General features: G+C 34.8%; 1 protein-coding gene across 2 annotated transcripts in view; it reads right to left on the bottom strand.

Moving 5' to 3' along the window:
• Nucleotides 1-14,709, bottom strand: part of FAP (fibroblast activation protein alpha) — a 70,515-nt gene extending 55,806 nt beyond the window's left edge. For both annotated transcript variants that reach the window (XM_012440643.2, XM_012440645.2), the window contains exons 1-2: nucleotides 14,580-14,709; nucleotides 14,166-14,250 (exon numbers count right to left, since the gene is read on the bottom strand). In XM_012440643.2, the coding sequence (XP_012296066.2) occupies nucleotides 14,166-14,250; nucleotides 14,580-14,585 (91 nt within the window). In that variant the 5' untranslated portion in view covers nucleotides 14,586-14,709. The remainder of the gene's footprint in view (nucleotides 1-14,165; nucleotides 14,251-14,579) is intronic.
• Between the last annotated feature and the right edge of the window lie 610 nt (nucleotides 14,710-15,319).

Genomic DNA, 15,319 nt, shown 5'->3' with positions numbered 1-15,319 from the left:
TATGGATTTTTATAAAAAGAAATCAGACCAAAAGGAAAAGAAAACCCCCGGATCTATACAAAATATCTTATAAATCCCAAGTAGAGGCTTTTCTGTAGAAAAGCTAATCTAGTGTAATTTACAAACTATAAATAAATTCAATCTATATTTGAATCCTTCAAAACCATTGTGTTTTTCAAACATGATCTTATTCTCAGAACAAACATTTATTACAGAGCCCTGAAGCAGCAGCTACACCAGCAGATAATAAGGCAACCAAAGCCCAGTCCCCTTTTATATCCAAATTGCCATTCTCCATCTCTCCCACCTTACTCTTTCCACAGGCCACTACAACTTACAGGAAGGTCCTATACCTTGAATGCCATTTATGAATCCGGCATTTGTCCAGGTGAAAACAAAACTGTCAAAGATAAGAGCTATAACTTTACCCTGCTAAAACTCTTTTTTAGCCCTCCACGACTCTTCAGGTAAAGACCACAAATGATGATCTGGATGGACTACAGGCACTGGCTGGTATGGGGCAGTCTACTCTGCCAGCTCTCCCTGCTCCTCTCGCATTACTTTCTAGACACAAACAAGCCAGTCTTTCTTTTCCTCAAATACTCTTTCTGCAGGGTGTCTATAGCTTTTTCCACCCTCTCACCTTTAATGCTCAATCCAAAAGCTATTTGCTTCCTCTGGGAAGCCCTTTCTGACTCCCTGGTTTAGATCAGGTTTCCTTTTACACCTTCTCATAGACCATGTTCCTTGCTTTTAGAACACTTGTCTTGGTTTGTAATCATGTGTGTATTTGAGTTATTATTTGATTAATATTTTCCCACCTCCCCCTGTATAATCAAAACAGTAACCATAAGGGCAAGAGTCATGGCTCGTTTTTCTCATATCACATCCTGAGCGTGTAGCACATACATTTAATAAATAGTTGTAGAATGAATGAATGCATGAAATGAAGGCTGGCTAGATGGCTGGTTGGATGAGATGTGTGCCTTTTCTTAATTCTCTGCATGGTTTTTGGTAAGTAGATCTCTGGTACCTTGGCTTGCTCACTGATAATATAAAGAACTGGACTAAAAGATGCTGGCAATCTCTTCCAGCTATGCCATGCTAGATTTTGAAATCTGAAACTCAGCCAGCTCTATTAACATTGTAGTTACACTAATGTATGTATGTTATGCTATGTATGTAGTAAGAGCAAAAAAATAAAATGGAATAATATCATCTGCTATTAACCAATTTATGCTGATGCATGTATGCTCCAAACATTTGATTAGGATCATGAGTTTATTTGTTTTCTTAATTTGCAGAAACTTACTCCTTAGCTGTTAAGAACAGTGGCTGGTGAGCCCCTTTGCAACCAGACACTGAATACTTAATAGAATTGTTATTCAATTTTTAAAAATAATTATCTTTCTGTATTATCTGTGCATCTTAAATAAAGGCTGTATACACTATACAGTTATTTGTAATGAAATATCTTCTATTTAGTGAAATGGTCTTAATGTAGAATTCATACCACTGATTTTGTAATTTTCATTCAATGAATAAACGCCATTTATTACAATAGCATTAGAGTAATTGCCACGTATTGTATTTAATTCAATTTTATTTAACTTTCCTAAGGGCAAGTTACAATCTGTCTCTAATGTAATAAAGGGAAATTTATAATACTATTTATAGTGGAACTTATATTCCATTTGAGATGCATTTAGTTTGTGCCTACACAATCCTGAATATCTAAATAGAAAATTTTAAAATGTAGTAAGTCCGTTTACTGTGACTACCAAGATAACAATTTTTTTTAAGAATGTTTTTGATATTAATTCAATAAATGAATATAACCTTAGTTTTTTTTTAAGCATGAATAATGCTTCAGTTATGACTGCTGACATAGTTTTCTCTATTTAAGCATCTTTGCATATAATTTTCCTCATTTGTAGTTATGTTCAATTAAGACACTCATAGCTATGATTAATCTTTGTTTTCATAGAAGGCTAAATTAAGTGAGATAGCTCAACTAAAACATCTAGCTCTATACATGGCACATGGTAGCAGTCAATACATGTTACCTTTTAGTATTATCATAACTCATCAGTATTTTCAAATAAATATTTTAGATCAGTTTTTCCCAAACAGCTTTGTCCACTGGGAATTTTTGTTTCTAAGTATCTACTAAAACCAGAGTTTGAAAACACAATTCCAGACAAGGCTATTAGTATATCCAATTAAGCTTTACTTCTATTCTAGTTTAATGAAATTCATCAGTTATATTTGAACATTTCGTCTATTGCCTAGCTCTATAACTGAACTGTTACAATTAAAATCATAAGTGCAATTAGTACTAATATTGTACAATGAATAACTAAAACATAAAAAAGTTTCAAATTACTTTTTAAATACCTACTCATTTTCCTTGTCATATCATTAAAAAACATTTTGATCTTATCAGATTTCTCAAAAAGATTCTAAGAATTAGTTATTTATTCCTTTAAACCTCTAATTTAGATTATCAAGGAAGTTTGTACATGATACTAAATTTCATATTACTTCCTAGTTAGCAATTAATTCTATATCAGTGCATAGTAGCTATAAATGCCAACAATCGATATAGAAAACTTAGCATATGACTCAAAGTATCTGTAATGTTAAACATGTATTAATTGTACTACTAATTGCCACAATGAGAATAATCCTCACCATCACCCAAGAAGTGATGAGTGGATGTATGAATAACATATCAACATGAGCCAGCTACATGTATGTGGGAATAGATTTCAGGCACAAATCCGGATGGAATGATGATGCCTAACCTCACGTTAGCTTTATAAACCACCTCATATGTGATGTATCCAGGACTTAGGAAGTGTAAGTATGTTGATGTCAGACTGAGTACATTAAATTCATCCCCAACATAATTGGAGAAATTTAAATTAGGCATTCTTCTCTTTCTGCTAAAAATGACCACATGCTCATAAACACGGTGAAGTAATGTGTCTCCTCTGAGATGCTGCATTCAGTCACATGTTAGAATAAAAATAAAACATAAAGATTAGTTAGAATTTTCAATCGAAGCTTTGATTCTTTGCACACGAGTTTTGTTTTCTCAACATTTATCTAAATGTATTGAACCTGAATATTTTTCATTTCTATATTTATGTGGCAAAGAATTGTATAAGTCGTAGGTCTCCACCCATAAAAGTAGAAGCAATGATTGATTTTTCTCACTATTACATGCTCAGTTGCTAGGACAGTGCTTGACATAGCATGGGATCACAATAAATATTTGTTAAAAAAATAACAAAACCAACTTGATAGATTTTGTGTTCACTTGTTTTGGGTAATTTTCCCCCAAAGATATATCTGCCCTTACTTTCTACCCTCTATTACATGTTGTAAATTTCATGTGTAGACTCTTTTGCCTTCATTTAAATATTTCTAAAAATTTGGTCCTTGGAGCCCCTTGGAGTGTTCTTATATGAAAAAATTCCTAGTACTTATCTCAAACCTACTGAATCCAAATCTCTGGGGTGGGGTCCTGGTATTTTTAATTTAATTTTTACCCAGCCTCCTTGATGATTCTTCTGCAAAGATTCAGAATCTCAATTTAAGGATTTCACTGAATCTATTCTGCTTAATGCACTCCTGTGCCTATCAATAGGAATCATTCCTTGACTACAAACTCATGGTAGGTGGGTGAGGCTGGCCTGCAGAGTAATACACATGTCAGGGGGAAGAGATTCCACATAACTGAGTATAGACCATGGCTTCCAAGGAATGTAAATGGTCTTCGTTAATGTTTGTGCCTCTGTTCAGTGACCTTGCTCATTGACTGAATACATTGACTTCTTGAAGTATATTCCCTTTCCCAGACCTGGAAAAGTGGACAGAAGACAAGGGGACTGATTCTGCCCCAGACTTGATTATGTACGATTATGGAAAAAGCATTAGGGTCATTGTTTTCTAGTGTTTGGAATGTGTGTATGTGTGTGCCTCTGTGTAAATCAGTATAAAATCTATCTCCACAGCACCAAATACACTAAAAATGTTCTAGACACCCAGAAAATATTCCATTAATAATTATTGGATGAGTAAATGAATGTTCATATCCCTTTCCAAATAATGTTTTAGTATTAAATGCAATTCTTTGATGATTTTGGAGGATTAGCTTTGACATCTATAATTTTTAAATTCTAATGGTTGAATAGAAGTAAACATGAATTCTGAAAGCATATCTCTCCTCTGTATATTTTAACATTTACTTGGTTAGCTCTTAATTTTTGCCAGTGCCCTTAACTTCGTTTTAGCCCATCTTTAGCGTAGTTACTCACACACTACTTACACTACTTAAACACTCTAATTAACTATGCTTTAATTATTTGCATTTTCAACTTACTAAAGCAAAGCTGAAAATTATTTCAATTAAGAATAAAAAAATTACAATTCACAGAAATGATTCACAAGCAAGTAATGATTTACTATTCTTCTAATTCTTTCTTAAAATGTTGTGCTTCTGTATTAGGCTTCTGTTTCTGCCACTTGATTGTCTAGTACTGAAAAATTAGGAATGGGTATCAGAGCAGAGACATTTGATGTTAGTTCTAATGATCACCGTAAACCAAATGAGAAAATTAAGCGGGCATAGAAATTGCTGGAAGGTCTTTTTGTTTTCGGTTTTGCACTTGATTTGTAATTGATGCATATGAGGTCATACCAAGGAAAGGACTAAGGCTCCTAGGCAAAACACACCCATCTTCCTGCTGGCTCTGCAGAGGTGCTACCAATGGGGAGGTATTGTCTCCAATCATCACATCGGGTCATGTTTGTTTCTGAAGTGAGCAGCAAAGCGGGCAAGGACAGAAAATATTAGGGGGGAAAGATACTATTTACAAGCTAATATGATCAAATTGGGACAAGACTGACAACTCTGAAAAAAGAAAGTGCATGAGGTAGCTTTAGATGAGTAATAGAAAGTGTTATAATTTACTAAGTTCTTGTACGTACCAAGCATTCTACATGCATAGTCCTGTTAAATCCTCACAGCAGCCATCTGAGGTAAATATTATTGTGAAGACCATTTTACAGATTTGGAAATGAAAATTAGCAAGGTGAACTAAAGGAAAGCTGGGGTTTAAATTCAGCTGCATCCTGTTTTAGATGCAGCGTACTTTGCCACTATACTATAATTAAAGTATTAAGTGTACACATAAAACAACAAAACACAACAAACACAAAAATAGGCAAGAACCAAGCAACATACAAAGGAGTAGAGTAATTATACCCCAAAACCTAGGTTAAGAGAAAGCGAGGCAACTTGAGCTTTTTCAATGACAATAGGTTGCTAGCTATAAAGCTACTAGTGCCATTATTATTACTCTCTACCTGAAGAATGTCTCAGCTCTAACAGCAATTTTCCACGTTTTCTCTATGTACAATACTGAATAACATAAGTTATTCAAAAGACTTGCCAGACTTTTAAAATTAGCCTTTTCGTGTGTTATATTTATTGTTGAGTTACGTTATTTTAATTAGGGTTCATTTATTTTTCTGGATAACTAAGGCCTTCAAAGATCATAAGATATGATCAACATAATGTGCAAGAACATGAATGGCAAATGACCCTTTGGTGATCCTGAAGATGAAGGCAAGCCTTGTTTATTTTTGAAGACCTCAGTCTCCTTTGCCAACTCATTTTCCTTTAATGTCTACTTGACATTTTGGCATGACCGTTACTGTTGCTAGGTGGGACTTGAGGAAGAGCAACTTTCCTAGGCCATTTCATTCTCCCAGGGTTTCTACTACATATCCCTGGGCTGACCCACCCCCTGCCACCACTGCCACACCTGACTTTCACTGGGTTGTCCTTTGAACTCCAGACATGTATATTAAACTTCCTTTAAAACCCCCACTTATATATCTCACGAGAACTTCAAAATCAATATGTTAAATGCTAATAAAAAAAAATATTCCATGCTCCTTTTCCAAATTTCTCCAAGTAAATAGCACTACCTACCATTCATGTAGTTTCTCAACACAAATACTTTGGTGTGATCCTTGATCTTTCTCTTCCTTAGCCAACACCCATGCCTGCCAAGGCTATCTACTATATCTCTCTCTACTGTCTGATTGTCTCCATTTCTACTGTACTCCCAAGGGCAAGCATTCAATTGGTAGGCTTTAACGGATGCCTAAATGCTCCTCTGCAATTTCATTCTTGGTATTTTGTTGTGATTTTGTTCTGCATTTTGCAATGACTAATGACGTAGGGCATCACTCATGTGATTATTAGTTATTTGTACATCTTCCTTGGCAAAATGTCTGTCCTTTGTCCATTTTTAATTGGGTTGTTTATCTTTTTATTATTGAGTTGCCAGAATTCTTTATATATTCTAGATGCATGGCCTTTATTGGATATATACTTTGCAAATATTTTTCCCACTTTATAGGTAGTCTTTTCACTTTTTAAATGGTATTCTTGGCCACCCTAAAATGTTAAATTTTGGTGAAGTTCAATTTATGTAGGTTTTCATTTGTTTCTTGCATTTTTGGTCATATTTAAGAAAACTTTGCCTAACTCGAAAACATAAAAATGTATCTGTATGTTTTAAGAGTTTTTTTTTTTTTTTTTTTTTTTTTTTTTTAATGAATGAGAGGTTCTCATATTGCCCAGCTTGGCATTGAACTCATAGCCTCGTCTCCTCAAGCTCCAGGACATCTGGCCGGAGCCACCGCGGCTCCCTGTTTTAAGAGTTTTATAGTTTTAAACTCATAGTTTAAGTCTTTGATCCGTTTTGAGTTGATTTTTATATTTGGTGTGAAGAACTGGATATCCAACATCTTTTTTTGTGTTTGGTGTGAAGAACTGGATGTCCAACATCTTTTTTTGCACGTAGATATCCAATTGTTTCAGCATCATTTGCTGAAAAGATTTTTCCTGTTGAATTGTCTTGGCACACACATCAAAAATCAATTAACTAAGTATAAGGCTTTATTTCTGGACACTCAATTCTATTCCATTGATCTATATATCCATCCTTATGCCAGTAACACACTGTCTTGATTACGTAGCTTTGTAGTAAGTTTTAAAATAAGGAAGTGTGATTCCTCCAAGTTTATTATTCTTTTTCAATATTGTTTTAGCTATTTTGAGTCCCTTGCATTTTTGTATGAATTTTAGGATCAGCTTGTCACTTTCGGCAAAAAAAAGAAAGCTATCTAGGATTTGGATAAAGATTACATTTAATCTGTTGATAAATTTAGGCAGTATTGCCATCTTGAAAATATTGAGTTTTATGATCCATAAACATGGGATGTCTTTCCACTTATTTAGATCTTTTTGGATTGCTCATTGGGAGTGCATAGAAATGCTATTCATCTTTATACATGGATCTTGTATTCCGCAACCCTGCTGAGCTTTATTAGTTTGAATAGTTTTTTTAGTAAATTCCTTAGGATTTCTACAAAAGAGATTGTGTTATCTGTTAGTAGAAATAGCTTTACTTCTTCCTTTCAAATCTGGATACTTTATATATATTTTTTCTTGCCTAATTGCCTTGGTTAGAACCACTGCTAAAATGTTGATTGGAAGTGATGAGAGAGGACATCAAGTCTTGTTATTGATTATTGAGGGAAAACAGTGTGACATTAGCTTTCATCTGTAAGTGTGACATTAGCTATTTTTTTTGTAGATGTCTTTGATAAGGTTGAGGAATTCATCCTACTCCCAATTCATTAAGTGTTTCTTATCATGAAATGGTGCTGCATTTTGTCAAATCCTTTTTCTGTATCTATTGCAATGGCTGTGAGGCTTTTGTCCTTTTTTCTATTAATAAAATTTAGTATATTAATTGATTTTAAAACGTTAAACCAACTTTGTAGTCTCAAGCTAAATCCCAATTTGTCATGGTGTATAATCTGGATTTGGCTTGCTCGTATTTTATGGAAAATTTTTGCATCTATATTCATAAGATAATCAATTTATAATTTTGTGTTCTTGTGACATCTTTGGTTTTGGCATTATAGTAATGCAGGTAATATTGGCCTCATAGAACGAGTTGGGAAGTGTTTTCTTTCATTTTTTGAAAACATTTGTGAAAAATTTGTAATAGTTTTTCTTTCAGTGTTTGGTAGAATTTATCAGTGAAGCCATCTGAGCCTAAGATTTTTTTATGTGTGGGAAGTTTAAAATGACTAATTCAATCTTTTTTGGGGTTATAGTTTCATTTATGTTTTCTTGTTCCTGAGCAAGTATTGGTAGTTAGTGTCTTTCTGGAAATGTGCCCACTTCATTTGGTATCTGATTTTGTTTCGTTTTGTTTTTGGTGGGGGCTGTGGGGACAGAGTCTTGCTCTGTCCCCCAGGCTTGAGTGCAATGGCACAATCTCAGCTTACTGCAACCTCAGACTCCCAGGTTCAAGCGATTCTTTTGCCTCAGCCTCCTGAGTAGCAGAGATTATGGGCATGTGCCGCCACTGCTAATTTTTCTGTTTTTGTAGGAATGGAGTTTCTCCATGTTGGCTAGGCTGGTCTCAAACTCCCGGCCTCAAGTGATCCCCTGCCTTGGCTTCCGAAAGTACTGGGATTACCACCACGTCTGACCAGTTATCTGTCTTTTTTCTTTTTACATACAATTGTCATATCCTGTTCCTTAAAAAGTCCTAACATATCTGCTTTTCCACCAAGTATAAATCATAACCTGTATTTAAAATTTAATTTAGATACTAGACAATCCTGCTTTTATTATTAATGGGAATTAATGTTAACAAATATTGTAAGTTATTCTGTTCTTTATTGCATAATTTTAGTCAATTCAAAAGGATACTGGAAATGAAAAATAAGTTCTTGGCTCTCTATATAATGAGAAATAAAAAGAGACTGATTTGTAATTGATTAACTGTCCTATGAGAAGATAACTTTATTGCATGCCTACTGTATTAATTATTGCCATATATATATATATATATATATATATATATATATATATTTTTTTTTTTTTTTTCGAGACGGAGTTTCGCTCTTGTTACCCAGACTGGAGTGCAATGGCGCGATCTTGGCTCACCGCAACCTCCGCCTCCTGGGTTCAGGCAATTCTCCTGCCTCAGCCTCCTGAGTAGCTGGGATTACAATTTATTGCTATATTTTAAAGGCTCAATTTGACTGTCTCCGTTTCTTAGGAACTTTTAGTCTTGATATTTCACACCTCTGGTTCAAACTTTTGAATATGTTTTTCAAGGTATATCTATGACTGGATATTCTCATTGAAGTTGTAAATCAATTTGCTTTGGAAATTTGAGACAGGTAAACTCCTCTGCATTATGAGAAACATACAAGGATTTGGATTTCTTTTTAAATTATTTAGAATTTGGAAAAACTCAAAGAGAGTTTGCCAAGATTCATCTGTGATTTTAAAATTCACGTGCAAGTTAGATAAGTGTAAACTGCAAATTTGATTTCTTTATCTTGACTAAAAAGCTCTTTTATATTCATGAACTTTCTGAAACTTTTTCTTAACCTTTTAGACTTCCACATATTTTTTCCATAAGTATAGTGAAAAAATAAGCTTAAAACTCTTAAGATGTTTGACAGAATCTGTTTCATACACTGAATGTTGGTCCTAGAATTTTTTTTCTTTTTTCTTTTTTTTTTTTTTTTTGAGACGGAGTCTCCTTCTGTTGTCCAGGCTGGAGTACATTGGCACAATTTCGGCTCACTGCAAACTCCGCCTCCCTGGTTCAAGCGATTCACCTGCCTCAGTCTCCTGAGTAGCTGAGATTACAGGCATATGCCACCACTCCAGGCTAATTTTTGTATTTTTAGTAAAGACAGGATTTCACCATATTAGCCAGGCTGGTCTTGAACTCCTGACCTCATGATCTGCCCACCTTGGTCTCCCAAACTGCTAGGATTACAGGTGTGAGCCACCATGCTTGGTGTGTCCTGGGAGGAATTTTAACCTTACAACTTACATATTTATGTCTCCTTTGAAGATGATTTTATCTCACATATATCTTATTTTACCAAAAGTGATTGTTGAAATTATAAGTAATATAATGCTACTACTACTAATAACAACAACAATGGATTTCTGAATTTGGAAAATTCAGACTTTCCAAATGATATTCTTCTTAAAAAATATTGATCTCTGTTCTAACCAAATTGTCTGTGGCCTTCAAATATTTTCTTCAATGCATTATAAAAGGCAGTACTCAGCTAAATAATAGTGACATATTATATATGTGTATATGTGTAGAATCACAATTACATGTGTATATACATATTCTCCTTGTTCATTTGTTTAAATAATTTTGGCCTCATAGCTCTATCAGTTTCCTTTTGGTTTCTTGAACTTCCCAAACACTTTCCTGATACTCAGCCTCTTAAATAGCTGAGACTACAGGTGCACACCACCAGGTCCAGCTGTTTTGTATTTTTTTTTTTTTGCTTTATAGAGAAAGGGTTTCACCATGTTGCCCAGCCTGGTCTCAAACTCCTGGGCTCAAGCAATCCTCCTGCCTTGGCCTCCCAAAGTGCTAGGATTACAGCAATAAGCCAACACACCCACCCACCCTTCTCCTTTTTGCTCTCACTCAGCCTTATTCTCCATTTCTCCACTCTTAACTTCTTGTATCTTTCTTCTTTTCTCTTTTTTTGCTTTTGCCCTAGAGCCATCAATGTTCTGTATGAGTGCCTTAGACACAAAAGTTTCTGAAACATTTGTTGTTTTTTGGGAAAAAAGTAGGGGATAAGAGGAACAGGGATGATATTCTGGTATAAAGACTCCCTACTCTCAGAATTAAGACATTTTTGAAATTGAAATACATCACATAGAAGGGCCAAATTGCTGTTGCTGAGTGTATATGTATATATTCTCAACAATGGAGAACACAGACACAGAATTCTATCATTTATGAAGTATTTACTACGTTAGAAATTTTAGAAAAATAATAGCTAACACTTATTGAGTATTTGTTGATCACCATGTGGGGAACAAAGCAAAACTTTTTGTTTTTCAAAACAAAAGAAGATATAAGAAGTTAAGAGTGGAGGAGAATAAGGCTGAGTGAGAGCAAAAAAGAGATTGTATTGACCTCTACATTCAATAGAATCTGAGACAAGGTCAAATACCTCCTACAATTTCTTTCCGTAAGCCAAGGAGGAATGGTCCAGGAATTCAGAAACTATAAATCATTAAGCAAGTTCATGTAGAATTTAGCTGCAAAATTCTGCAACCTCTATACCTTTCCACTTCTAGTTTTTTGCTTCTGTCACCTCTGTTAAATCTCTTCAAACAAGAAAGTTTGTATGTTTGTCATCGGGGTCAACAAAAATAAGGGGAGGTAAAAGAGCTCAGTTTCCGCTCTCAGCCTTGTTGCATATTCACACAAGAAGAGGGGTGATGCTTGTGACGAAGAATTTCAAAAGAAAAAGGGAATAGAGGTAGGAGAGAGGAAAGAAGTCAGTTGAAGGGGAATAAGCCGGAGGCAAGGACAACCACTTTGGCAAAACCAAAAAGGGGATATTTTACAAGTTTCAAAAAAAATTTTCCTTATAGTTAATATTTTGTAAGTGAGCTAAATGGATTTTTCTCATTTCACTACTACACTTTTATATTTGTTCCTACAATCCAGTTTAATTATTCCTAAACCTTTTTAATCCTGAGGCTAGTTCTCCTGGGATGGAAAAGCCTTTCTCTTTTTTTCTTTCCTTTAGACCTGGTAGGAAATAACAGAAATCCTTCTCTGGTATTTGTGGTGTTGACCATGCATCTTTGGGTTCAGAAAGCACTGGACTCTTACTCCCCAACTTGCAGAGGGATAGACTGCTGTACCTCCATATCCTCAGCAACTGGCATGATGATAGGCAAGGAGTTAGTGGGATTAATGCACTAACATGAAAATGAATGAATGAATGTTTCTTAAGTGTGGCTTTAAGTTTTTCAGAAGACTGTTTATATACTGGTGCATAAAATCCTGGGCTGAGGATACGAGGGCTCCTAAGGCAAATGTGAGGTAATGGGATTTCTGATGAAGGGTGAGAAGGAGACTAAGTAGGAGCTCCCTTGGCTTTGAATTCTCTGTTCTTTTTTCCCCTTCCTCCTTCCCTTTCCTGCCTTACCAACTCAGATCCTATTCTCATAGGCACTGGGCGGATGTGAGAGTGAGGACTGGACCTGGCACTCCAGACGGGAGAAGATTGAGGAGTGAGGTGTGAGAAGAAAAGAGCAAAGTCAGAAGGGAGCCACCACCCCTGACTTCAGGGCTGCCCATGGCACTGACTTCCCTGGGTCCTTCTCAGGAAAGTAGGGGAATGATTAGTGCCATTCACAAGCTGTTTGGTTGACATTCTAAGAAGTTATTCAGCAAATTTCAAACAGAAAAAGAATGATATAATGGACCAAAAACAATAGTTCTCACCTTATTTATGATTTTTCTATTTCTGAATGAGTATTCAAATTTCATTGAGTACTCGAGTTTAATTTGATTATTTCACCCTATCAAGAAATCACTTTATTCTCAGAATTTTCCTGTTAGTTGAAAATAGAAAAGTGTGTCATAAATTACATAGGGGCTTTTACACTGTATATAGTTTACAACATATATTTATATGTAAGTTATTCATACCTAAACTTGGAAAGAGGGTAGGGATAGAGATTATATGTCATTACTCAAATATCAGTGTATGTGTATTTCTATATATTATTTGTAAATATGTAAATATAATTATTTCTTATTAGAAATTACAGTTTGAATTCCGTGGTAAAATTCATCCTTCCCTCTGGACATGGAGGCAAGTGCCCAATAAAATTAACAAACTTTTGCTCCAAGAACATTTATTTCTGAGGGTGCAAAGTATCAATTTCAAGGTTGAATTTCTTTAAAAATCAGGAGCTAATTTTTAATGAATTAACATTCAAAGGATCAATATGACCTAATCCACCACCTGACAATCGCTGATATGAGGGAAATGTGGTCCCAAGACCACTGAGTTGAGGGTCTGAAAATAATTTTAACATGAAAATTTATGAAAGATATGGACACACACACGATACCTCTCAACAGCCTAAGAACAATGTTGTGCTGGCAGAGAACAGGAACAAAGACTGAAATTAACACTGAAGATACAAGCTGAATTCCTCTTATGGGTTAACCTATTTCATGTTGTAATTCTATGAAAATCTGATGATTATTTTCAATTTTCCAAAACATTTTTCTACATTTCCTTTTCAATAGCAACAGTCATTCAGGTCTCATACATTCTTTAGCTGAAGTTATTTTATTGATCTTCCTTCACTATCAATTAACTTTTGACCAAAGATATTTCCCACATTTGTTATCATAAACTTTTAGTATTTATTAATGCAAATTTTCCCTTTTTCCTAGACCCAAAGACATAAGATCTGTTATTATTAGATTTTTTTCCATTTCAGAATTTTGAGTTTCTCTTCATAAATATTTTCATAAAAAGCTATTCCCCTAATATCACTGGATTATCTATTAATATAGTCCTACTTCATAGTTAAACTACCTCTGATATCAGCCCACAGTACCTAGCAAAGTCAGATCAATATCAATCTAAGCCTTTTTTCTAAAAGGATTCAATTTATCACTGATCATAATGCTAGCTTAACAATGTTTAGTTTTCTAATTTGATGTGCAGTGCTACTACATCTAAAACAACAGCTTCGCTTTTTCTATACAGCTATTCCTGAGAGCTGTATTCTCAACTTCCTCCCTAAATTTTTGGAAAGACTATTTAGTAATAAAAAAAGTCCATAGATTCTGTTTTAACTTTTCCATTCTTACTTATTTTTACTTTCCATGAGAGAAACCTAATAATGAAAAGCAATGCTAGTTAAAAATGTTGTCTCTAAAGGCCTGTCAAAGCTTGTATTTAGCATATATTTTTGGGGGTTGTGGGGGTGATGCAGCATAGTTCTTAGGTTTTTCTATTGCTGAAATAACACTGTAAATCTCTTCCTACCCATGCCTTAAATTCCTCAGTATTTCTGGTCTTGCACAACAACATATCTGTGAGCTTATATGTCTTCTTAGAAATAACAGACTTACTTTGGAACATAAGCACTTAGGAAATGTTCAACCACTTGTGATCTTGCATTAGTACATTTTCCAAGCTATTCTAGGCAGAAAGAGCAAATCAGAGAAAGTTCTTACCTCTTGAAGGACGTAAGACAATGCACATCACCAATAAAGCAAGCACAGCAGAGGTGGCAACTCCAGATAGAATTTTTACCCAAGTCTGCATAAAATAAAGAGAATTAGGCATACACACAGTTCCTGCTAAATAGTAGAAATGGCAAGATTTTGTTTACACTTAAATCCTATTTCTCTCACCCCACAAAGCTTTTGATTGTCTTCCACTGATCTGGCTATAATTGCTGGAATTCTTCCAGCTCTGCAGGGAAAAATGTTTCTACAATATATTTAGAGCAATTTTCCAATCCCAACCCATTCAGGAAGTAAATACTTATGTACAAATCCTTACCTTCTAAACAGTAGAAAACTCTGATTACATTAAATCCAGCCAACCCTCATTTTTAAGCAATACCTGTGTTTGCTTACACTAACCTTCATTTTTCCAGATGTTTTGAAAGTTTGCTAATTCTGTCTTCAGAGTGTGGGTCACTGGATCTGTGAAAACCGTTGAAAAGGACCAAGTCTGTCTTTGCAGTTGGAAGCTGAAGTCAGGACAAGGTTTTTTTTCTTTCCACGGACTTTTGAATACCGTGCCAAGTTTCAAAAGATTTCTGTAAAATTAGAAACAGATTTTGGGGGCGTTCTTGGCCCTCAAATGAACTGTGAGTGGCTCAAGGGAGGTTTTATAGCCTTCTCATCCTTGTAAATTCTATACCAACATCTGCTTACGTTGACATACAGAGGTTTTTCTTTTTTTTTTTCTTTTGCAAGTTCAGGGTTATGTTTTCATTTTCTTCTAGAAATCACTCAGGGATCGCTTTAGCAAGTCATTGGGTTTCGTACAGCATTTTTATTTGCAACTAAAAGATGAATTTAAAATAATGAAACGTGCAGGTCTGTACATTAAACGTATATCTAATTTTTAACAGAGGAAGAACATTGAAGCCACATAAGATTTTGTGAGAAATGTACCATATAACTGCACTTTTTTTTCCTCTGGAAGATTATGAGGTACTGCAGACAGAAATGTTTTTCTTTCAGCACAATTTCTTTGTCCATATAGCACCATATGCACTTTCAGTAAATACAGAAGTTTAAAAATTCAACTGTCTAAACCCACGGCTGCTTTACTTTAAAGAAATAAAATGCCATCTGGTGAAATTTAGTATGGG

Source organism: Aotus nancymaae, unplaced genomic scaffold (assembly GCF_030222135.1).
Source record: "Aotus nancymaae isolate 86718 unplaced genomic scaffold, 86718_ANA_hifiasm-v0.15.2.pri h1tg000029l, whole genome shotgun sequence".
Taxonomy (NCBI): domain Eukaryota; kingdom Metazoa; phylum Chordata; class Mammalia; order Primates; family Aotidae; genus Aotus; species Aotus nancymaae.
The sequence above is the reverse complement of the archived record's forward strand: the minus strand, read 5'-3'. Positions and strand labels throughout refer to the sequence as shown.